The following is a 26,517-nucleotide window of genomic DNA, read 5'->3' on the forward strand; positions in this document are numbered from 1 at the left end:
CTATAGGGGCATATATCAGAGCAGGGGTATATACTATAGGGGCATATATCAGAGCAGGGGTATATACTATAGGGGCATATATCAGAGCAGGGGTATATACAATGGGGGCATATATCAGAACAGGGGTATATACTACAGGGGCATATATCAGAGCCGAGGGCATATACAATATTACTATATGGAGGACATAGCAGGGGATCCTACATACAGGGGGTAACCCTCATACCTACTCACCCCTCCCCCATCCTGTCTCTAGGGCCTGGCATCTTCCTCTGGACTGCAGCCTCTAGGGACCATCATATGCAGAACAGAGGAGGATGCTGAGCCATACAGCCAGGAGTGGGGAGGGGAAGGTGCTAAGTCCCCTACAATAATCAGCCACCTGTATAGATTGCTGTATGGTTTATTTGTGGGGGAAGAAAATGTGTGTGTGGGGGGGGGGGGCAACAAAATTGTTGCCCAGGGCCTCCACCAACCTTAATCCGGCCCTGTAATCTACGGTTAGAGGAGTTTGGGAAGCTCTCCAATGCAGAATTTTGGGAAAAAGACATTTTGTTATGGTTAAAAGATTTATTTGAAGGTGGTTTGCTAAAAAAGTATGAAGATTTAGGGTTTAGTAGCTCTTACGAATGGCGATATGCATTTTTTAAAAATGTGTGAAAAAGATAAATTTATAGTAAGACACAATGAGGGAATAAATACAATTAAAGATTTAAGGGTAAATAAGAAACTGCTTAAAAATGTAGAAAATCATGTGCCTAATCGCACTGTGTGTGTGTATAGTCCTGCACCAAGTCGCTTCCCCTTGGTCAATCCAACATAAAAAATAGAATGATCAGGACACTTTACTCTTCAGAAATTTTTCTTATTTTACTTTTTTCCGTTTTCTTATGCAATATAAAATAACTTCTTGTAAAAAAATATAACATAACACATCACCACAGTGCGCAGGATTCAGGAGTTTCAGATGTTCAATCCAAGTTCCTGGCCGGCTCCATTCCTCCTCTGAGTCTCACTATCTTCAGACGGTATGATGACGACTGAGCGTGCTGCTACGTTTCGGGGTCCGCCCCCTTTCTCAAGCATCAGATGAGCATCTGCTGAGAGAACCTGCTGATATGCCACAGAAGCCAAATACCTTAGGAGTACATTGATGCCAGAACCGCTCCTCTGCACTGCTGCATTGTTGTGATTGATGTGATTTTCAGGGCCTATACAATACGTGTTTGTTATGCTGATATTGTTTTTTTCACCTTATATACATGTGTGGGTGCGCCTGGTATTGCTTCTCTGTTTCTCAGTGATGGTATGTTCATGGTTTGGAACATAGGCAGCATCCCAATAGTATTTATAGTAGCTCCCACCGTGTTTTGTATAATAACAAGTTTATTAATAGCATCTAACTGGTCTGTTGGCGCCAGACCTATTAATGGTTGGTAGGGGATCAAATACTTATTTCTTTCTTGCAAATAAATTGATACAATGAGATTTTTTGGTTTATATTTTCGATATTCTATTTCTCACTGTTAAAAACCTACCCTCAAAATAATAGACTGTTCATGTCTTTGTTAGTGGGCAAATATGCAAATTTAGCATGGGATCAAATAATTATTTCCTTTACTGTATACACCTGGAAAGGCAGACCATCTGGACCTGGTGATACATTGCCTGATATGGACTTTAGCGCCTCCTCTAATTCAACTAGTTTGATGTCGCTATCCAAACCTCCCCTCTCCCCTTTCGAAAACTATCAATTTTCCCCAAATATCTTTTATGGGTTCTATGTCCCCAGTGTCCTCCGTGTCATACAATTTAGTCAAGTAATCCAAAAATCTCTGCCCAATAACTGCATCACTTTGATTCAGTTGTCCCTTAATAATTAGAGATTTCTTGAGTATCCTGCTGACTGGACAGCATCCTTGCCCTTCAACAAATCTGCTTTGACCTAAAAAAGAAAAATTGTACTGAGTGTACTGGGCTTGCCCCTTTTTTTCCTACACTACCTGAGCACTATTGTTGGCATATTTTTGGGTGCGAGGATTAACTTCTTGGCGAATTTCAGTCTCCTTAGCAGTAGCGGATTGTAATAGGTCCGTTTCGCACAGTAGCCCAGGGCCCTTAACTCCTGAGGGGCCCATGGCCCCCCAAACAGACTTATGTTCAGCCATGATTTGGATAAAAATTGCTGCTTTTTACCGCAATTTTGCACAAATCAGGGAAAAACAGTAGCAAGGAGACAATGCAGCAACATTTGAAAATATATTGAAGGACCTTATCATGTGACAATGATGTCACCACAGGTCCTTTACAAGCTGTATTATGGAGGAAAAAGACTTAAGTTAGTGCCGCCATAGTTACAGTGGGTTGGGGAGGCCCAAGCTTAGTGAACAACCTGGGGCCTAATAAAGTTAATCCGACCCTGCTCCCTGGCACTGAAGGCCTTTTTACAGTACTTTATATGCTTAACCAATATCCCCCTCAAATAGGCCTTAAATGTATCCCATACTAACCATAAAGAAGCAGACCCAGAATTATGCTATCTGAATGTTAAGAACACAGCTGGTGTCTATAGGCTCATAGGTTCATTACCTCCTCCCATTGATAACTTTATTGTATTATTCCCTAAGGCATATGTGCTTTAGATGGGACAACCTTTGCCACCTTGTTAACTGTAACCTTTATCTTTGGGGCTATGTTGTTAATATTGATTTATTTTTTTACATTTTTCCAGTATTCCATGAACAGGAACTCCATCTTGTCTGATTTTTCATTAGACAGCTTGCATACATCTCCAGTAATTCCTGCAAAAATCTTCCAACACAGACGGCAGGGTTCCGACATAGCATTGAGTCAAGAACAGGTGCAGATGGTCTTTTTATTTTTCTTGGTGTATTCATAAGCTTGTGGTCACCAGCGTGTGTCTGGTATTGACAGTATTTGCATTTTGCAGGTGGACAGTGCCCGACCAGCTATCATAGGCCCAGAAGAGGAGTACGACCATGGCTATTACATCTCTGAGGTAATATACTTACCTTATGCTCCACATCATCCTGTATTTAACACTGACGAAAATAATGGTGTATTACAGAGAGGTTTAGAAAGGTGGAATTAACCTCCTAAGGACGGAGCCAATTTTTGTTTTAGCGTTTTAGTTTTTTCCTCCTTGTGTTTAAAAGGCCATAGCACTTGCATTTTTCCACCTAGAGACCCACATGAGCCCTTATTTTTTGCGTCACTAATTGTACTTTGCAATGACAGGCTGAATTTTTGCATAAAGTACACTGCGAAACCAGCAAAAAATTCAACGTGTGGTGAAATTGAACAAAAAATGGGTTTATTTAAGGGGTTTTTGTTTTTACCCCTTTCGCCCTGGAGTAAAACTGACTTGTTATGCATGTTCCTCAAGTCGTTACGATTAAAAGGATATATAACATGTATAACTTTTATTATATCTGATGGCTTGTAAAAAATTCAACCCATTTTTAACAAATATATGTTCCTTAAAATCGCTCCATTCCCATGCTTATAGCGCTTTTATTCTTTGGTCTATGGGGCTGTGTCAGGTGTAATTTTTTGCGCCATGATGTTTACTTTCTATTGGTATAAAACCCCTACAACAACAAAAAATCCCCCCAAAAATATTAATGTCCACAATGATTAATTGAAAAATTCATAAATTTTATTTCCACAAGAAACCAGTCCCCCCATAAAAAACACATACACTGAAGACATTTAAAACCATATTGATCGGGAGTCAGGAACATCTAATCACAATGAGGTAGTTTACACATACAAAAAATACACAAACTCTGGGCAATGGGAATTGAGAGGTATCAGTACAAGTTAATAATACAAAACAACATATGTAATATGATGCTGGCAAAATTCCTCTCAACCAAAATAGGGGAACAAGAGCAAACTATATTGCACACCCAATCTATTGCACATGGATAAATACCCAACCTATATTGCACAAGACCCAATCGGCCTACAGATCATATGGGTAGAATTGCACTGATCCCTAAGTTGCTCAACTCAAGTCCCGATGTCTGTAATACAGAAACCAATCAGGCCAAAATACCTCCCAACTCTCCCCACATATCACCCTATACCGACCCGGTGGCCATGCGTCCTGACTCCACTCCTCCACACTCCAACGCGTTTCGCTACCGCTTTGTCCAGGAGCGATGGAGTGGGAGAGTGGAGGGCCAATTTTATATACCATACACACCTGAGGCCATAGTAATCACCGGACGTAACTACCGCTGCGTCCGTCCGTGTCACAATCCCGGACGTCCCACGTCATTACGCGCCGACGCACAGTAATGACTCTAAGGCCTCATCACCGAACGTCATGATGACGCAAATGACGGAGGATTACGGGGCATGCGCAGAAGGACGCACTGCATCCGGACGCCATGTTGGTTGTTGGCACAGGTGAGGGCAGTAAGTAATCATGGTCATGAATATACTCATTTAAGGTTATATCACTATCATTACAAATAACAGGAACGGAAGTATCTGAGCTACACCATAGATGGATAATTATATACTGTTGTTGTTATAGATAATTCAAATCATTTACTATCAGAAACAAAATAAAAAGTGAGAGAAGTGCGGTGCATCTAAAGTGCCAGTGCCATGCAGTGAAGTGAAAACGTGATAAAACTAAAGTGCATAAGACATATTCAAAATAATATTGAAACTCAAATCCTAGTGCATACATTACCAATGTGGATCATAACCAAAATACACAGTCAATTATCATGAAACAAAAACATTGTGGGATACTAAATGTAAATATATATGTAATCAAGTAATATATAAGGTCTGTGTATTATGTGTGTAAATGTGTGAAAATGTGAAGTATGTGCAAGGTGTGTGTACTGAATTCAAACCTAATAATGCAATGTGTGTATAGTGTATGTGACGAAAATAAGATAAATGACCAGTGTATAAAATAGAAATTAGTGACTAATTACAATATTAATAATAACATATATAGAAGTATGTCATTAAAAATATATGTGACCAATAATGAATTGTGGGTGAAATTTTTTTTTTTTAAATATAAAAAAATATAAAGAAAAATATATATAAAAAAATATATAATAAAAAAATATTTTTTTTGTTCATAATCCATAATTCAGGTACCATATTGATTATAATAATAATAATAAACATGATCATGGTGCTATACGCGTAGATATAATATTGACAATACTCATGCAAGATTGACAAATAGAGGGTCATATGTGACCTCATGTTAAAATATTTCTGCATAGAGCAACTGAATTCATCTAATTTGTGTATAATGCCTCCGTTGGATCACCAGCACTTGCGTTAACCGTACTTCCCAAGTTTCAAAGATCTGCAAAATATACATAGAGAGAGAGAAAAACAAAGCATCATTAATAAATATATACAGTGAGTCCAGGAAGTATTTGATCCCTTGCTGATTTTCTTTGTTTGCCCACTAATAAAGACATGATCATTCTATACTTTTATTGGTAGATGTATTCTTACATGGAGAGACAGAATATTAAAAAGAAAATCCAGAAAATAAATCTAAGGAATATATATTAATTGATTTGTATTTCATGGAGTGAAATAAGTATTTGATCCCTTAGTATTCATTAGCAGTTCTGGCTTTTACAGACCAGTTAGACACTCCCAATCAACTTGTTACCTGACCTGAAGCCACCTGTTCTCACTAATCACTTGTGTGAAAAACAACTGTCCACAGAATCAGACAGATCACACAGATTTCCAGTCTCCAACATGGGTAAAACCAAAGAGCTGTCACAGGACCTCAGAGTCAGAATTGTTGACCTTCACAAAGCTGGAATGGGCTACAAAAAGATTAGTAAGGTGTTGGATGTGAAAGTAACAACTATTGGTGCAATTATCAGAAAGTTTAAAGAGTATAACATGACAATCAACAGACCTCGGCCCGGTGCTCCAAAGAAGATTTCGCCTCGTGGGGTGGCAATGATGCTGAGAACAGTCAGAAATCGTCCTGCAACCACTCGGCAGGAGTTAGCAAATGACCTGAAGGCAGCTGGGACCACAGTTTGCAAGGAAACAATTGGCAACACTTTGCGCAACAATGGATTCACATCCTGCAGTGCCCGAAAGGTACCCCTGCTAAATAGAGCACATGTGGAGGCGCGCCTCAAGTATGCCAATGATCATTTGAAAGATGAACCAAGTTATTGGGAGAAGGTTTTGTGGTCAGATGAGACCAAAATTGAACTTTTTGGCCTCAACTCCACCCGCCATGTGTGGAGGAAGAAAAATGCTGCCTATGACCCCAAGAACACTGTGCCCACCGTCAAGCATGGAGGTGGAAGCATAATGTTTTGGGGGTGTTTCTCTGCCAAGGGTACATGGCTACTTCACCGCATCACTGGGAAGATGGATGGAGCCATGTACCGCACAATCCTGAGGGACAACCTCCTCCCCTCTACCAGGGTTCTGAAAATGGGCCGTGGTTGGGTCTTCCAACATGATAACGACCCTAAACATACAGCAAAGGCAACAAAGGATTGGCTCAAGAAAAATCACATTAAGGTCATGGAGTGGCCCAGCCAGTCGCTAGACCTCAATCCGATCGAAAATCTATGGAGGGAGCTGAGGGTCAGAGTTGCCAAGCGACAGCCCACCAACCTTCATGATTTAGAGAGAATCTGCAAAGAAGAGTGGGCCAAAATTCCCCCTGGTGTGTGTGCTAAACTTGTGGTTAACTACAACAAACGTCTCACCGCTGTGCTTGCAAACAAAAGCTTTGCCACTAAGTATTGAGTGTGTTTGGCAAGAGGGATCAAATACTTATTTTCCTCATTGAAATACAAATTAATTAAAATATATTCTTTAAAATTATATTCTGGATTTTTTTCTTGATATTCTGTCTCTCCATGTTAGAATATATCTACCATTAAAAGTGCTGAAGGATAGTGTCTTTATTAGTGGGCAAACAAAGAAAATCAACAAGGGATCAAATACTTCTTGGACTCACTGTAACTCATTATATATTTCAAAGTTTCGCCCTCCGCACCATGACATAGACCAATATAAGATGCCCCCAATCCTAAAAACAATAATAATACCCAGGGAACCCCCCACCCCCACTCTAAAAAAACTGTCAACTGTCAGAGATACCTTAATTAATACAAAACTAATTTAACCTAGTTATATCTTATTTATAAAAAGCTAGCGAAGCTCAATTGTTCATTCAATCCGTAGGGAGACATAGTTTTCATTGTACATATCCATTTGCACTCTACCTGGGCCATTTTCTTCCTAACGTCTCCTCCTCTTGAGCCAAGATGTATTGCATCGATTCCTCTGAATTTCAACAGATGATATTGACCTGGGTGCATTACTCGAAAGTGTCTTGCTACCGGTTTCAATTTCCTCATACCTTCCACATCCGAGATTTCTACTTTTTGTGCCGCCTTGATGTCCCTGTTGTGTTCCATAATCCGGGTTTTTAATTCACGACTCGTTAACCCCACGTATATCAATCTACATGGGCATACTGCGTAGTAGACGACTGCCGTAGATCTACAATTGATATGATGGACAATACGATATTCCTTCTGTCCATCCGAGCTATGGAACACCTCCGTCCTTGTAATCTGATTGCAGACCGAACAATGACCACAGGATTTTGATCCCCATCTCGGATCAACCGAGGAAAAGATGAAGTCAGATCTTGGTGCAACGTAATGACTTTTCACAAGCATGTCCTTTATTGTTGGACTCCTCCTGGCTGTAAACTACTTTCTATTGGTACCTTGATTACGCATATACGAATTTTTGATCGCTTTTTATAAAAAAATTTCTGGATTTGATGCGACCAAAAATGCGCAATTTTGCACTTTGGGATTTTTTTTTGCGCTTACACCGTTTACAGTGTGAGATCAGGAATGTGATTAATAGTTTGGGCGATTACGCGTGCGGCGATAGCAAACATGTTTATTTACTTTTATTTAAAACCTGGGTAAAGGGGGGTGATTCAGACTTTTATTAGGGGAGGAGGCTTTTTACTAATAACAACACTTATTTAAATTTTTTTTTACACTTATACTAGAAGCCCCCCTGGGGGACTTCTAGTATAAGTATACTGATCTCTCATTGAGATCTTTGCTGTATAGTTATACAGCAAAGATCAATGAGATCGGCACTCAGATGCTTTCGGCTGCTGCAGTCGAAAGCATCCAAGTGCCGAGCCGGGGTCAGCGCCATTTTGGCGGAGATCTTGGCCGGCACCAGTATCTCCGCCACTAGACACCAGGGAAGCGCTGCTTTCGGTAATAAGTAATCTTTGACAGCTGCATCTGATAACTGTATTAGCGGGCACAGCGATCGGACCGTGCCCGCTAATACCAGCAGTCCCAGGCGACAAGCGGCACGCGGCCCTGCTCTAAACACCTCTTACGGGCGCATGATGTACGGGTACGTAATGCTTTTTTTTTTTTTCAATTTTCACAAAATCAGCAATACAATCAAAAAGTACTAAACCAGCAATACAAAATCAACTAGTAAAGCCCCCTCCCCCTATTCCCACAGCCTCCCCCACCCCCCACCCCCCACACCGGACATGGGGGGGGGGGGAAAAGGAAATCAAACTAAATCATCTACTCCCTTGCACTTTTTCCAAATCCTGTCAAACCTTTTCTTGGCTCTTACAGAGGTTCTTGTAGCTATATTTTCATAGCTTACGATCTTTCCAACTAAATTGGACCATGCCCTAATATGGGGGAGGGTTCTCATCCAGCCAGCATCTTGCAATCGGCACCCTGGCGCACCCAAAGATCTTTATCAGAAAGGTTCCACATTCTCCATCATCGACAATCCCCCTACCACCTCTGGAGCTGTGAGCTGGAGATTTCTATTCAAACAACCTTCAGTGTGCTCAATAATTTCCCTCCAAAATTGTTTGATCTTACAACATGACCATACCATGTGGTCTAAATCCACATTGTTCTCCCCACATTTCCTGCAGCATGCTACTTGGCTACCCTGCATCCTAGCAATAGCTTTAGGTGTATAATATAACCAGTAAAACATTTTAAGGTGGATAATTCTGTGGGGCATACTACTAGAGCCCTTAGTCAAATTTTTAACACACAGCTGCCATATCTCCTCTGTTATGTGTCCAAATACCTTTTCCCATCTTTCCCGTGCCCTAACCAAGTGTAATGGACTAAGTTCCCCCACTAATAATTTATAACTTGTGAATGATGAAACAACGGAGAGCTTCTCTCTAACAAGAGGTACCCATCAGGGTTGCCCACTCTCCCCTTTTCTGTACGACCTGTATATCGAACCGCTTGCAGAGAAGATTCGTAAGGAGAGGGGAATCCAGGGCTTCGGAATCAGGGGAGAAAATGAAAAAATTCTTTTATATGCAGACAATGTGCTGTTATTTATAAAAGAACCCCAGCAGAACGTCCCCAAGATGATCAAGATAGTGGCAGAGTTCGGGGAGTTAGCCAGTTTAAGAGTGAACTGGGGAAAGTCTGCAATCCTCCCCATGGCACAAGTTGGATAGGGGATTAGAGAAGGGGTTGAGGGACTGTCCTCAGTGGAAGTGGTGGAATATTTAGGCATTAAAGTTTAGGGGCAGGTGGATAAGTATGTGGATCTTAATTTAAAACCCCTGAAATTAGATAAGACAGTGGATACCTGGCTTAAGTTTCCTATGTCTATGGCAGACAGAGTAGCGGTCGTAAAGATGATTCTTCTCCCACAGCTGTTGTATTATATTCGGGCCTCCCCAATGTGGATCCCTGAAGTTTGGTTCAGGAGAATAGAGGCAATGATTAATAGGCTAATAGGAAAAGTTAGAATTAAGTATCGGGCCTTGGTAAGGCCAGAGGGATGGGGGGGTCTGGCTTTGCCTGACTTTGGGCTCTACTTTTTGGCTGCTGGAGCACAGAGTCTGGCGAAGGGGACCTCCTCCCCCATAATTTCTTACATTATGGCACAGGTTGGTGGGAAGGAAACGATCTTTGAAGTACTAGAAGCAGGGAAACTTTGTGAGCAAGGAATAATGGTTACGTCTTTTTTGGGATTGTATAATAAGGTATGGAGAAACATTAAAAGGCTTCGTGGAATTAAAGGCAGCTTGCCATGTACTCCCCTGTGGGGGAATGAAGGTTTAAAAGAGTTCACTAAAGGGGACATTGCTAGTTTTTGGGTTACCAGGGGTATAACACAGGTCCAACATTTATTTAAAGGACACCTGTCACCCCCCGTGCCGGGGTGACAGGCTCCCGACCCCCTGTTAGATCCTTCTATACTTACGTGATCCCGCCGGGTCCCGCTTCTTGAGCCGGTTGGGTCACGGAGATTTCAGCGCCCGACGCCCGGCGTGCGCACTGACAGCAGAGTCAAATGCCATAGAGAATGAATGGGGAGTCCGATGCTCCGTCATTCTCTAGGCGTATCGGACTTATCTCTCAGCGCGCGCGCTGGGCTTCGGGCGCTGAAATCTCCGTGACCCGACCGCCTCAGGAAGCGGGGCCCGGCAGGATCACGTAAGTATAGTGGGGATCTAACAGGGGGTCGGGAGCCTGTCACCCCGGCACGGGGGGTGACAGGTCCTCTTTAAGGATGGTAATTTAATCACATTCGAGTCAGTACAAGAATTATATTCACTCAACACTAAATATAGATATCGGTACTCACAAGTGTGGCACGCCGCACAGGCTACACTGGAGTACGTCATGCGTCCTTAAGAGGTTAACTTAAAAAGGGAAGTCCGATGAAATAAAAGAGCATGCGGGTGGGATGGGGGGTTTGCAGGAATTTAACAATGTGTTGTTACCAGACCCTGTGCCACCAACACCCGCCGACATTTTTAGCTGGATTCCATGTAAGTCACATATCCAACTCCTTGACTTGCAAGTCACAGCCCGGCTGAGCGATTGCCTGCTTAGCCGGTCAGTCACTGGGGCGGTATCCCACTCAGCCAGTCAGCAGGCAGTTGATTACCCGGGTAAATTACCTTGCAGCTGGAAGAGCTGCAGGAGGCCAGTGGCTGTCAATGGGACCCGGGAGTAGCCTTCTTGGATTATATTGTATCCATGGGACTTCTCCATTAATGTATATTTTAACTTTAGAATGAGACAGCAAATTTTAAGATTACATATTAAGGCACTAAAGCATGCTCTAATAAAGTAGAAATTAATTGGAGTCTGGCTACTACTCCTCTCAAAACAGTGAGTAAACAAATATATTTGAGAAGCAGAGGTCACTGATTGTTATTTATGATACTAGTATCCACTCTCCATTCTCTTCTTTTTTGCTCAAATATCTACAACACTTGAGCCTGTCCGGAAGGATTGCAGCGGATCTGCGTGTGGAAACTGTTTTGGGGATATACATCTAGTGAGTGGTGAACATTTTCACCACTCACCAATTGTAAGTTGTGATTGCTGGTTTCTGAGATTTCTACTGGAAGAACAGTTCCGCTCCCGATTTTAGGTTTTTTTTTCTGTGCATTTCGACAAAAATTATAGAAGGAGCTAAAATAAAAGCAAGAGGGATAGATAGAAAAATACACTTAAAAAAAAACTGGAGGAAGAGAAAAAGAAAAAGATGGGTGTTCCTGGCGACGGGCGGCTTAGGACGAATCTCCCCTCCGATAAGTGAGTACAATCTATTGCTGTTGTGATTTTTTATGATTCTGTAGGTTGGCTAAGAAAAGAGATCGGCCCCCAATTTTGTTGTTTTTTATGATGTTGATGCTTACTTGTGGAGTGGCTTAGGATATTCCAAAGGGGGAAGTGAACCCGACCGAGACAATTTCTGTTGATTCTGGGAGTTGTTCTTCAGTGAGTGGTAAGATTTCACCACTCGCCAAAAGTTCTGATTTCAAGAACAATATTGCTCCCAAAGTAGTTTTTTTTTTTTTAATTCAGATATTGCAATATATACAAGCTGGGCTGGCACCACTCAATGTATCAAAGGGAGTGCTAGTCCTCACAGCTCCTTAACCTTACATAGCAACAAAGACAAAACCAGAGATGGAAAAATTGGATTGTACTGTAAATCGCACATGAATGATAATCAGGGGAAATATATTTATTAACATAAGTTCAGGAGACGGACAATTAAAACTATTTAAAACAATTCCTGATGCGGCCAAGTTAGATCTGGCCCATTTCAGTGTACACAAGACTGGCATTCTCTATAAATGAGTCGTTTAAAGGAGAAGTCTTCCCCACATGTAAAGTTATATAACATTTAAATTTACACTTATTACTGATTCTACAGCCTTACCCCACTTTTCTGTGTCACTCTCACCACTGGAAGTGCTGTAGTTCAGGTTTTTCTGGCAATGTCACGACCCACTGTGATCCCCATGCACCAGTTGGGTCGTGATGTCACGATCCGGGGCGTTCCTCATTGCGGCGGCCGCTCCCTCCCTTCTTCTAGGAACGCCTTTTAGCGCACTCAGTAAGCTCCTGGAACCCCCCCGCCGCCATAAAGCACGGCTCCCCCTGCGGCCTCACAGCAAAGCTCCCGGCAATCCTCACCATTCACTCCCCCTCCCCCACCCGGCACCTTCACAGGACGGCAGTGGCAGATTATAATAGGTCCGTTTTGGGCGGTAGCCCCAGGGCCCTGAGCTCCTGGGGGTCCTATGGCCACCCAAAGAATCTTATACTTTCAGTAGTGTATTGTCTCCTGTCTACAGTTCTGCCATGATTTGCCCCAAAAAACACAGCTTTTTTACTGTAATTTTGCACAAATCAGGGCATCGTGACATTATTTATCCTGTACTATGAACACCATGCTAGTGCTGCCATTGTTAAAGTAAGATAGAGGCCCAGGCTGGTGAACAGCCCAGGGCCTGTGGTAAAGTTAATCCGCCCCTGCAGGATGGCTCCCGGCAGCTCTGATCACACTGCTCCAAGCACTCCCCTCCCCGCCTGGCATCCTCCCAGCATGGCTCCCGGCAGGTCAGATCACACTGCTCCCAGTTACCCTCCTCACAACCCCATACAGAGCACACCAAAGACCTCTATGAAAGCATCCCTGCACAATCACTGCAGTTCTTATTCATCCATACTACTTGAGTGTCAGTGTAATAGTATTGAATAGAACACCTACAGCAGTTTACACTGACACCAATACTGAAGCTCTGATGCACCCATACTACTTGAGTGTCAGTGTAAACTGCTGTAGGTGTTCTATTCAGTACTATTACACGGACACTGAAGTAGTATGGATGCATAAGAGCTGCAGTATTGGTGTCAGTGTAAACAGCTGTAGGTGTTCTATACTATAATATATATTATAATGTGTGTGTATATATATCAAACACCAGGGTGGGTCAGCGGAAAACACTTGCCAGATGCACAGTCCTCACGAGGTCCGGCTCAACACCTCCATAGATAAGTGAAGAAATGGGTTGAAGACAGCATCAGTCTCAGGTTAAGATTAGAACTTTATTGTGCCAGTTCGCATATACAAAAAAGTGCAACGTTTCAGCTCATATCCTGAGCCTTCCTCAAGCATGAGGAAGGCTCAGGATATGAGCTGAAACGTTGCACTTTTTGTATATGCGAACTGGCACAATAAAGTTCTAATCTTAACCTGAGACTGATGCGGTCTTCAACCCATTTCTTCACATATATATATGTATATGTGTATGTATGTATATATGGTTGGAGTTTACACTGACACCATTACTGCAGCTATATGTAGTTTTAGAAGTGATAAGGATCCGGCACTCCAAGTGATAAGTTAAAAATCAAAATTTTATTGAATCATGTCTAAAAATCAGCTGAGCAACTCATGCTGTGTGGCCTGAAAGACTGACGCGTTTCGCGCATGCGCGCTTAGTCATAGTCTAGTGGTCAGTGTATGACCGGAGATTTAAAAACAAATAATGGCCAATAGGATGTCTCCCAGTGCACATGTATGCAAGTGGGATGGGTGCGTGCAATCAGTAATGTGATCCTGCTTGAACACTGCTCGGTTAGCACTACGGCCAATTCACATTGCAAGAAATAGGTTCACTGAGCGTGACCATTTGATATATGTATTAACAATCATGATGTGATGCGGAGGATAGATGGTGGAGTGTGATAAGACATGATCCACATTGGAGCGTGTTTGGCGGCCAAGTTATATATTGATGCAATGAAATGCCAAGTTCTATCATATGTGAAGTAACCAAGCCGCACAGTATGAACACCGCTCCTTCATGCATACAAAGTGCTATCATTCGTGCACGTTAACACAGTGAATCTTTATGTATATAAAGTGTTACTATTCATGCACGTCAACACAGCGAATCTATAAACAGGCACAAGGCTTGCATTATGCACATTGACCTGCCTATATAGAATCTGCTCTAGGAGCGGTGTTCATACTGTTGTTCCCAGTTGTTTGGCTCAGAAGAATAAACAAATTTTTCTTCTGGCTGAGAGAATGTGGGCGTGGCCTATCCCTCATCTCCCTGGCTGGGTCCCTCCATACACTGATCAGCACCTTAGCAGATGGATCAGATACAGCCCCAGCATACAGGATCACAATGTAAGATTAGATACAGAGCTCCAGCAGATGGTATCACACACAGTGGGATTAGATACAGTCATCTGCTCTCATAACACTGTAGGATAATGTCAGCCATTGAGGTGGGGGCACCTGCTGCAGACATCTGATAGTGAATGTTATATGTACTATGGAAGGACTACAGCTGTGTTGTGCTGGGACTTGTAGTCCTTCCCTCAGTAACTCACCCACTTTCCCTCATGCAGTACATTGGAGTCATGGTGGCACTGGATACACTTGTCCCTCCATCCAGCTCTTCCCCTGCGCTGCTCCTCACACACAACACCCTCAGCTCTGCTTAGTCACCTCAGTGAGGGGAGGGGAGAGAACTGCTGCTAGGAGGGGGGAGGAGGATTTGTGTATGTTTCTCTCTGTGTCAGGGCTGTTATCTGATCCTTCTGTCAGAGTCCGTACTCTAGGTACGGGTCTGCAGTGAGGGGGCGTGTGCAGCAGGAATGCAGAAATAAGTCAGAGGCTAACACAGCTTAATGGGGACTTTATGCTTCATGTATTTAAAAAACTGTTCATTTTAGGTTATTAATGTATATTACAAAAATTCTTATCATGCCCTAAGCTAACTAAAACTGAAAGGTCAAAATATTTTATAGTTACGCTTTAAGATCCCCAGCTTATTCAGTGATTGATTTTTTTGGCCAGACCCCGGACTTCTCCTTTAATATACAATATAGTTCAGAATATACATATACAGTTGGAAAGGTGCAACTAAGGCAAACCTAATACAATAAAAATATAACAGTATCAGAAAAGTGCCAAGAGTGGAAGGGCAGAGAGTAATGCTGCCATGTGTTTAGTGCAAACAGGCTGTCATATCCAGGGCCATATCTGCCATGAGGCGAAGTGAAGTCTTTGCGTCAGGCGGCAGATAACACAGCCCTTGAGGGGGGCGGCATCAGCGTCCTGTGTCATTATAATTACACCTAGTTACAGCTCAGTGCTCAGCCGTGTTTCCTGTCAGTTGCCTCATGAGAAGCGCTGAGGAGGCACTGGAAGCCTTGTATTCACAGGTATTCACATCACATAAGACATAGATATAGTGTCTTCTGCTGTTAACCCTTTCAATAATGCAGAGCTATTATACTCTGCATCACTTACACACTGTAGAAAAGAAAAAGTTACCAGCAGCGGGGACGCTATTTTATGTCTTCTCTGCACTGCCGAACTCCGAGCTGACCTCAACTTAGTGCAAGAGCAGGAGAAGAGGCATAAAAGTAATGTTCTGCTCTGCTGTTAACTCTTTCTGTATTGCAGAATGTGATGCACAGTAATACTCTACATTCTGCAGTACATTCAGCAGTTACAGATTGTTGTTTGGGGCAGCTGCCTGAAGCTCTCAGGGGGCCAATAGTGGCTCAAACAGTTAAAAAAATCTGGTCACCGCATGGCGCACACTGTTATCTATAGTGCTGTCCCATACACACTGCGATGCTGCACTGTGCCTGTCCTGGATCTTCTCTCCCTGACTATTGCTCTGAGGTCCCTGCAGTTTAGACTGCTGTCAGGTCACAGGATAGGATATTCAGCTGAGGCATTAATCATGTTGAATGGGGGCACCTGGGAGTGCTGGAGTTCTTGTATGGGGAATGTGAGGGGCACTATGCCCATGGTAATATTACAGGGAATGTGAGGAGGGCAGGGGGCAGGATAATCTTGTAGGGGAAATGTGGGGGAACAGGGATATAATGCTGAAATGCAATTTTTCAGCTCATTCAAATACAGCTGCTAGTACTGCTTCATCTGTGTCTTGGTGTATTTTTTTCTGCTTATTTAACGTAAAAATAGAAAGTCGAGATTCAAATCGAGAATTGTCTCAAAATTAAAAAAAATATATAAAAATCGAGATGTTATTTTTTGGCCATATCGCCCGGGGGGGGGGGGGGGGGGGGGGTGTGCTTTGTCAGTTTTCGCCTCAGGCGGTGGAAAAGCTAGAATCGGCCCTGGTCACATCTCTAATGGGACTGTCACTTAAGACTTCCTCAGGGGTAAATAACAGCCCCTCATGACTTGTGGTCTTGCACAGTCCACCCGTAATTAGTGTTGATGTTTCTACCTAGGTTGTGGGCATCCAACAATATTTCCTATTGCCCCAGAGGATACACAACCACAGGTTATAGAAACCTAAGACATACCCTATAAAAGACATAAGCACACACATGCCATTTATCCAGGCTATGCAGGGTTAGCCCCGCCTGGTTAAGGGGACGCCCGTACCAGGTGGTCCTTAGACCCACAGGCAGGGACAGACTATGGCCAAGTGTCTTCGCTCCAGATACATCTTTGGTGGTTCATCGCCTTTTATGCAAAAGTTACGGCTGTGGAATTATATCCACATATACTAGACTGTTATGGTACAACATTGTTTTAGATTTAGCTCTGGCCCCGGGTGCTGGATGCTGGTGTTGCACTAGCTGGTGCACTCTGGTGTTTTGGGTGCAACTTGTCATGGTGGCCAGGAGCGGCAGTACCCACTCCTGGACACATGGGCACCAGACTTTGGTAGAAATGGTGTGAGGTGCAAGTGTACTGTAGGTTCAAGGTGCAGCGTAAAATAACTTAATTGCAATACAGAAAAATATTGGTTACAAGTGCTAGTGCAAAAATACTTGACATTACTCTGAGAAAAACTTTAGAATAGACTTGAGCAGAAGAAGTGGAGACCTGTGTATGAGAGCATCAGAGGGGTCGAGTAGGAGCCCTTGTCTAATTAGTAACCAGACTCTGCTGGGATGTGTGTTGACCTTTTGCCTGCACAATATCAGAGACTTTTGAGGTAGTATGAGTCCCAGGTTTTCCCACGTAGTCAAGCCTGTATAGTCCCTGTCAAGGGCTCTGGCCTAAGCCAGGCCGGCTTAGTTACTGCAGCAGGAACTCTGGTCTGTGGTCTGTCTCCCATACACACCAACTAGAAAAATGTCCTCCTGACAGAGAACCCCTACTTTTATATAGGGTGGTGTGAGGGGAAATAAGAGAGAGGGTAGAAGTGTGAGAGTTATGCTGCATTTACACAAAGAGATAATTCACCCAATCGATGGTTGAACTATTTTGAAGCAACAATTTGGTTTTTATAACGATCAGCGTTTAGATGAATAAATCGTTAGAAAAATCGTTCAAAAATTTGTAAGAAATATCGTTATTGCGATCGTTTTTAAGATCACTTAAAGCGTAACTGTCATTTCAGGGTAATTTTTCTGAAAACATTAAATATCAGTAGTACAAGCGATTTTAAGAAACTCTGTAATAGGTTTTATGTACTAAGAGTTTCCTTCTGTACTGAAAAAGCAATCTCCCAGCCTCCCCCCCTCACATCAGATGAAGCAGGATTTCTGTGTCCATTGTGTGGCTATGGAGACGGGAGGGGCTGTTAGGAGTAACTGAGCACGGAGGATTTCTGCAAATCACAACACCCTGCAATCTTGTCTCAGTAAGTTCATAGATAAGCACTGACCTGTCTGACACCTGAATTTAGCGTTTTAGGTGCCCAGACAATCTACAAACAGCTGACCTTCATGTCACCTCTTCCTGCTCCCTCATCTCGCTCAGCCCCTCCCCCCTTCATAGGCTTACAATGGAGAGAGCAGAGCCCGTCTTCACTGGCTTCTCTGTAATGAAGACGTGTTTGCCTGATAATGCACAGATAAGAAATCAGGGAGGAGGCTGGGAGATTGCTTCTTGAGTACAGAGGGAGGCTTTTTTGGCTGATAAAACCTATTACAGATTTTCTTAAAATCCCTTATACTACTGATAAACATGACAGTTATGCTTTAACCCCTAGACGACCCTGGACGTAGGGTTACATCATGGAAGTCTGTCCCCAGACGACCCATGACGTAACCTTACGTCCTGGGTGTTTCTCCCGCTATGAAGCGTGCTCCAGAGCGGAGCGCGCTTCATAGCAGGTGGGGGCCGGCTGCAAACAGCAGCCGGGACCTCACCGGTAATGACACGCTGCAGCGATCGCGCTGCCGCGTGTCATTAACCCCTTAAACCCCTTAAACCCCTGTCACTTAACGATCGGGACCCCCCGCAGTCCCGATCGTTGAAACGGACTGCCGGAGGTCTCTCACCTGCCTCCGTGCGGTCCGATCGGCGATCTGCTACACTGAGCCTGCACAGGCAGGCTCAATGAGCAGATCGCCGATAACACTGATCAATGCTATGCCTATGGCATAGCAATGATCGGTGTATAAATCAAAGTAGTGAATGTAGAAGTCCCCCAAAGGGACTTCAAAAGTGTAAAAAAAAAAAAAGTTCAAATCACTATTACACTACCCCAAAGCCCCTCCCCCAATAAAAGTCTAAATCACCCCCCTTTCCCATTATATAAATAAAACATATAAAAATAAATAGATAAACATATAATATACCGTAGCGTGCGTAATTGTCCGATCTATTAAAATATAACAAGCGTCATTGTGATCGGTTAGCGGCGTACACGAAAAGAGGGGAAAAAGTGCGCAGATTACCGATTTTATGTTACATTATATATTAAAAAAATCAATAAAAAGTGATCAAAACGTCCGATCTTCACAAATATGGTATTAATAAAAACCAGAGATCATGGCGGAAAAAATGACACCCCATACAGCCCCGTAGGTGAAAAAATAAAACCGTTATAAGCGTCACAATTTATTAATATTTAATTGCCAAAAAAAAGGATTTCATTAAAAAATACATATATAACCTTAGAGAATCTGTGTAACCTGCATATGATTGTGTTCGGACTGACCTATAGAATAATAGTGTCATGTCGCTGTTACCATATAGTGCATTACGTAGACACAGGAACCCCCCAAACGTTACCATATTGCATTCTTATTTACGATTTCACCTATTTATATCTTCATAAATAATATATTTGGAATTCCATCATACATGTTATGGTAAAATGAATGACGCCATTACACAGTACAACTATTCCTGTAAAAAACAAGCACTTACATGGCTTGTAGATAGAAAACTGAGAGTGCTAGAGCTCTTAGAAGGGGAGGAGGGGAAAACTAAAAAACACTAAGTTCAAAATTTGCGCGGTCCACTGGGTCATTTTGGGCCTGGTTCTCAAAGGGTTAAGCCCATCTTTCACACAGCGTGAATCTTTGAAAGACTGTTTACACAAAGCGAGCTGTGGATTTTTAGCCAACGATGAACAATGTTGAAAGATCAAAATGAACAATATCTCGCTCGTCGCTTGATCGTTCGCTGTGTTTAAACGGAACGAGTATCGTTGAAATGTGACCGTTGTTGCGAAAAGGATTTTTCAAATACCTTTTTTTGCATTGTATGTCAGGTGTTTCAAAGGGTCTCCAGCCTTCTTCAACAGGCATTTCTTATATACACTGGTCGCCTAGCTTACAATTGCCCCAGGTTACAATATTTTTAATATAAAATATTCCTTTTTGGACCATCGTAACTTGAGACCAGACTCAACATACAATGCTACAGACAGTCAGGATCTGTGACACATGTAAATAGCTCAATGACTGACCACTAAAAGTGACCAATGGTAAAATTCCCAGTATTACTGATTTGTGATTCAATTTTTGTATAAAACATTGTTTAGAAAAATTATCAACTATGTGTGTGTGGCTGGCTTTACATAGTAACATAATAACATAGTTATTAAGGTTGAAAAAAAGATGAGTGCATGAAGTTAAACCTACAAAATTCTACTGTGTTGATCTAGAGGAAGGCGAAAACCCTTATAAGGCAGATGCAAATTGCCCATAACTTGTAATATTAGTGATCAATACATCCGATCTAAACAAATATGATACTAATAAAAATTAGACATCATGGCGTAAAAAATGACACCTCATACAGCCCCGTAGGTTAAAAAAGAGTTACAATAGGGCCATTTTAAATATACCCATTTGAAAAAAAAAGCTTGGTATGGCAGGCTCTGAAAAAAAAAAGAAAAATTGAGAATAATGATAGCATATCATTCAGTCCATAGGATAAAACATGTTATAATGAATCAATCAATATGATTGTTTGGGGTTAAGAGCTATGAGGGAGGTAATGGTATGAGGAATGGGGCAACATCCTCGGGGAAATTTGATCGGCAATGAGGTTGGATCAAAATCAAATAGGTCTATACTAGAAATTAGTGAACCAAACTTCGCGAATCGAGATTTGTTTTGAACTTAGCAAAAAAAGTGAAATGGAAACCAACAGAATTTTTTAAAAGTTTGTGCAAAATGGTGGCCGCAAACACAGGGCCGTCTTAACAGCATTATGGGCCCCTGGGCAGAGGTGCGAATTAACCCTCCCCCCCCCCCTAGCGGCCGCTGCCCCTCTTATCTGGTAAGGTACAGTGGTACCTTGGTTTAAGAGTAACTTGGTTTAAGAGCTCACAGTTTTTCAAAACTGTGACTTGGTTTAAGAGCATTGTTTTGGTTTAAGAGCTCCCTGTATTGGGTGGGAGGGCGGGTGGAGGAGGGACATGGTCTGAATAGCGGGGTCTACAGCTCTGTACTCTGACCCAGGAAGTCTCCCTCACCTGCCAAATCATAGCAGATCCACTTCAGGCTGGGGCTACATCAGGGGACAGGACTGTGGGGGTAATCTCTCCATAGCTGTAACCCCTCTCTCCCCTGACAGAGAGTGCTGCATGTATGTGCCCACATCTGCCCTGCTCATTCCTTCATACTCCCTGCAGTCTCTATCAGCCCTTGTGTTTCCCATCCGCTCCATTACTGTACAGTAACTTATAATATCACAATATGTTTGTTTCATCTGTTTTACATGTTATTCAGAATAATAAATCATTATTTTTTGGGTGTGGAACCAATTGTCTGCATTTCTATAATTTCTTATGGGAAAATTTGCTTTGGTTTAAGAGTGATTTGGATTACAAGCACGGTCCTGGAACGAATTATGCTCGTAATCCAAGGCACCACTGTATATTGCCCATAATAGTGATTGTCATATATGTTGCACACATACAGTATATCACTATTACAGGCAATATACCTTACCACCTATTTATCTACCATATAGATACAGGTATAAGGGTGGAGCAGTAGGTAGGTGGTTATATAGCCTATAATAGTGATATATGTGTACAAATATATGTATGGGGGGTACAGGTATATGTGGGGTATACAGGTGGTGGGTAAAAGCCTAATTAATATATATTGGTGCCCCTCTCTATATATGAGACATGTTGCTGTCCCTCTGCATATACGCCATGTTGTCTCCCTGTATACTGTATAATACAGGGAGTCTGTGTATACTGTATTATACAGAATACAGGGAAACAACACTGCTTATATATAGAGAAGGGCAAAACAACATGTCTCATATATACAGAGGGGCAACAACATGACTATTATATATGAGAACCATGTTGTTTCCCTGTATGTATACTGTATAATACAATATACAGGGAAACAACATGGTTCATATATAGAGAGGGGCAACAACATGTCTCATATATACAGAGGGGCAACATGTCTCATATATACAGAGGGGCAACAACATGACTATTATATATGAACCATGTTGTTTTGCCCCTCTCTATATATGAACCATGTTGTTTCCCTGTATATTGTATTATACAGTATACATACAGGGAGACAACAATGGAGTGATAGGTGAAGGATAAGTATATAATACACTGCTGTATACACTGAATGGAGATATATATACACACTCAGGAGGAGGATAAGTATATAATACACTGCTGTATACACTGAATGGAGATATATATACACACTCAGGAGGAGGATAAGTATATAATACACTGCTGTATACACTGAATGGAGATATATATACACACTCAGGAGGAGGATAAGTATATAATACATTGCTGTATACACTGAATGGAGATATATATACACACTCAGGAGGAGGATAAGTATATAATACACTGCTGTATACACTGAATGGAGATATATATACACACTCAGGAGGAGGATAAGTATATAATACACTGCTGTATACACTGAATGGAGATATATATATACACACTCAGGAGGAGGATAAGTATATAATACATTGCTGTATACACTGAATGGAGATATATATACACACTCAGGAGGAGGATAAGTATATAATACACTGCTGTATACACTGAATGGAGATATATATACACACTCAGGAGGAGGATAAGTATATAATACATTGCTGTATACACTGAATGGAGATATATATACACGCTCAGGAGGAGGATAAGTATATAATACACTGCTGTATACACTGAATGGAGATATATATATACATGCTCAGGAGGAGGATAAGTATATAATACACTGCTGTATACACTGAATGGAGATATATATACACGCTCAGGAGGAGGATAAGTATATAATACACTGCTGTATACACTGAATGGAGATATATATACACACTCAGGAGGAGGATAAGTATATAATACATTGCTGTATACACTGAATGGAGATATATATACACACTCAGAGGAGTTACACCCCCCGATCCCTCCCCCTCCCTGTTTACCAGTTCACCCATGGCCCTGTCTGCATCCCTGCAGAGAGCACTCCCATGATTAACACCTTCCCTGCCAGCTAGCCTCCCCTCTCTGGTATCAGCACATACTCACTCAGGCTTTGTGCTTCAGGCCTCCAGCTTCTCCTTCCTCTCAGGGCTCTGCTGGTGACGTCACTCTCCTGCTCCGCACTGGAATGCAGGGGGTGAGAGAGACCTCTAGTGACGGGAAGCAGAATGCAGCTTCCGGCCACAAGAGCGAGCTGTGCACAGCCCCTATCTACCAGCGCTGATCAGGAGCACTCCCAGTTAAAGGGCCAGGGAATATGACACAGGGCAGGGGCCCCCTAGGACGCATGGGCCCCCAGGCAGCCGCCTACCATGCCCAATGGTTAAGACGGCCCTGCGCAAACATGTATGATAGGTCAGGGGTAGAGTAGAAGGTGTTAGTGCAGGAGAGGGTGACTGCCTCAATGCAACTGCTGCAGACTCACAGCTTGACGTCCCTTCTGGGACTGCTAGATTCAAGTCACTTTACTGTAGCTGGAAATTAAGTGGAAAGAGGCACGCAAAAATGCTCAAAACAACAGCCGCTTCACTCATAGAAAGCAATGTGACCTTAAAAATTACTTTTTTTCACGCATTTTCCATGCAGCTTTCACTGCAAAGGCGCCCAAATATGCAGACAGGGACCGCGGCTATTAGCAAGCGTGGTTCGATTACTGTGCCCGCTAATTAGACATTTAAGTGGAGCTGTCAAAACTTGTGTGCCCCTATTCCTGGTGTTTATTGGGGCAATGCGATCACGGAAGGGAGATCCCTTCTTCTTACCAGGCCGGGGCTCTTCATTACACTGATGCTGATCCTGGCTTTGCAATCTGTAGGTCTGGGCTGCAGCAGCCCAGAGTAATACAGCACTGATCTTATCGATTAGTGCTGTATTAAGTATACTACAGTGATCTCTATGGGGACTAAAAGTTAAAGTTAAAAAATTAAATAAGTTTCTTTACTAATGAAAGTTTACTATTCTGCCACTGTACAAAACAGTGTAGAGTACTTAACTGTCCCATTCCGCCACAGCTACCGGTTTACCGACCACCCAATGTCCTCTGCTGTCGTTATTTTGACATCCGCTGACATGCCGTTCCCACTGCAAATGGCCACTCATTATAGACTGCTCTTTACTGTGCTATACATAATGTGGGCATTTCTGATGGAAATGGAACATGTTGTCGGTTGTTGTAAATACTATGACATCAGCGGAGCAGGACAGGTAAGTTTACTGCACTTTTGTATCACCAGTGGAAAAAAGAAGCATGCTAACTTGATAATTTAAACAGTGTATGCACATCATCTGTGTGTGTTTGTGTGTGTGTGTGTGTGTGTATGTGTGTATATATATATATATATATATATATATATACACACACACACATACAGTGGTACCTCGGTTCTCGAACTTAGTTGGTTCCGGAAGGCAGTTTGAGAACCAAGCAGTTTGAAATCCAAGCAGTGTCTTCCCAAAGGAAATAATGTAAATTAATTGGTTCCAGCAGCCACCAATAATTACCTACAATACTCATTTATTACACTGATAAGTGCTCAGTATAATCACTACAGTACAGAACAGCACTATACTGTACAGGACATTAAACATAAATGTTCATCAGAACCAGCAATTATAGTACAGTAGTCACCAACTCCTCACCCATCCTTTACTGTATAGCGTCCCCCCACATCCAAGCACTGTAATGTATGGGAGATGGTGGTGCACTGCCTGTACTACTACTGCACTGTATATGCAGTCTTATACAGCACTGTACTGTATGTGAAGCCTCACCACTGCTTAACTCGCCAGGTACAACCAACCATCCACGCTCGCAAAAAACGTTCGAAAACCGAGCAAAGTTCGAATTCCAAACACTACTTCTGGGTAAATTTTCGTTCGAATACCAAGCAGTTCGAGTTCCAAAGCGTTCGAAAACCGAGGTATTACTGTATATATATATATATTGTAGAAAGGCAGTAGGGGCTATTGTCGATGGCAGGTATTTATCACCGAGGTGGCTGGCCACGGTGATATACAAAACCCAATAGTTTGCACCAGTGACATTATACTGCTAAGTGGTTGTTTTGTGGTAGTTCGGGTCCGGGTTTTTTATGGAGCGTCCAGAGAGCTTGGGTGGGAAAGGTCGCTCCCATACTCCAGCCCAAGTCTTACCAGACCTTTAAAAAGCAGCTGGTTCCGAGAAGAAGGGGGTGTGGTGTCTTACTGAACCATAGTGTGGACACTATCAAAGCTGCAAGGCTAAGGAAGCCTGTGGGAGCTGCTGCATCTAGACGGTGAGACAGTGGCCTTTTGTTTATTGTGACTTACCTGAGAGAAAAAAAAACACATAGGGCCATTAGCCCACAGGGCTCCCTCTATCTTAAAGTTTCCCCTCCCATGAAGGGGTCACCAATGATTGTACAAAATATGACTAAAATATAACTTTTATTAGTGTACAAAATAAGACAAATATGTGCTGATTAAAAACACAGTTGCTTGGTGGTGTACACTTCTATTGTGAGTCAATTCCCCTTTATGCTAGGGTATACAGGTAGTTATACTGGATACAATATACCTCTATGTGAAGGTGGACAGCAGGAGACTGCAAGTTGTACCGAACTCTCGAATACACACTGTAAACTCAGCTAATCTGAGGTGACTGTGGGGCCCGCGGGCCACCTGGGGTCACTACCCAAGAGTGTGTATGCGAGTTCGATCAGATAGTAACTGCAAATTGAATCCCGATATAACAGAGCAGCTAAATCCACCCAAATAAACTATATCCTAAGGACACAGCCGATCACCACCAGCAGCTGCTATTTAAAATACTGACACACTCTGCCCCCACGACTAGTTTCACCCTAACAGGGGCGTCATCAGGCACAGGGCAAGGTGTTTGAGAGAGTAGCTGACCGTGAGAAACTACCTCCAGACCAGTGGGCTGAGGTTCTAGCCCTGACTCTCACCGGGGAGCCGCAGAAGGCCTATTATGACCTGACCCTGCAGGATGCTAAAGAATATACCAAACTCAAGGCTGAAATTTTGGCCCGAGTGGGTGTGACTTTGGCAGTCCGGGCACAACGAGTGCACCGCTGGGAGTATAGCACGGAAAAGCCACCAAGATCACAGATGTTTGACTTACTCCATCTCATGCAGAAGTGGTCGTCATGGACCGATTCGTACATTCATTCCCCAAGTCTGTGCAGTGCTGGGTAGAGCGCTCTGGTAGAGCAATACGTGACTGTGGAAAACTCTCTGAATGACTCAGGGTGTCTGAGGTCACCTTACTGGGGCGCCCAGAGTAGAACCGATACTTCCAAATCCACTCTTGAGGGGCATTCTCAGGCCAAGGAGGGGTCTGAACCCAAGTTAAGGGGCCCATCCCAAGATATTGTTTGTTGGAGATGTCGGGGCCCTGGTCACATTACCAC

General features: G+C 42.7%; 1 protein-coding gene across 6 annotated transcripts in view; it reads left to right on the top strand.

The window, feature by feature from the left end:
• Positions 1-26,517, top strand: part of ARHGEF11 (Rho guanine nucleotide exchange factor 11) — a 630,876-nt gene that overhangs the window by 166,096 nt on the left and 438,263 nt on the right. For all 6 annotated transcript variants that reach the window (XM_069949394.1, XM_069949398.1, XM_069949396.1 and 3 more), the window contains 2 exons: positions 2,732-2,860; positions 2,951-3,019. In XM_069949394.1, the coding sequence (XP_069805495.1) occupies positions 2,732-2,860; positions 2,951-3,019 (198 nt within the window). The remainder of the gene's footprint in view (positions 1-2,731; positions 2,861-2,950; positions 3,020-26,517) is intronic.

The sequence above is a fragment of the Dendropsophus ebraccatus genome, chromosome 13, assembly GCF_027789765.1.
Source record: "Dendropsophus ebraccatus isolate aDenEbr1 chromosome 13, aDenEbr1.pat, whole genome shotgun sequence".
Taxonomy (NCBI): Eukaryota; Metazoa; Chordata; class Amphibia; order Anura; family Hylidae; genus Dendropsophus; species Dendropsophus ebraccatus.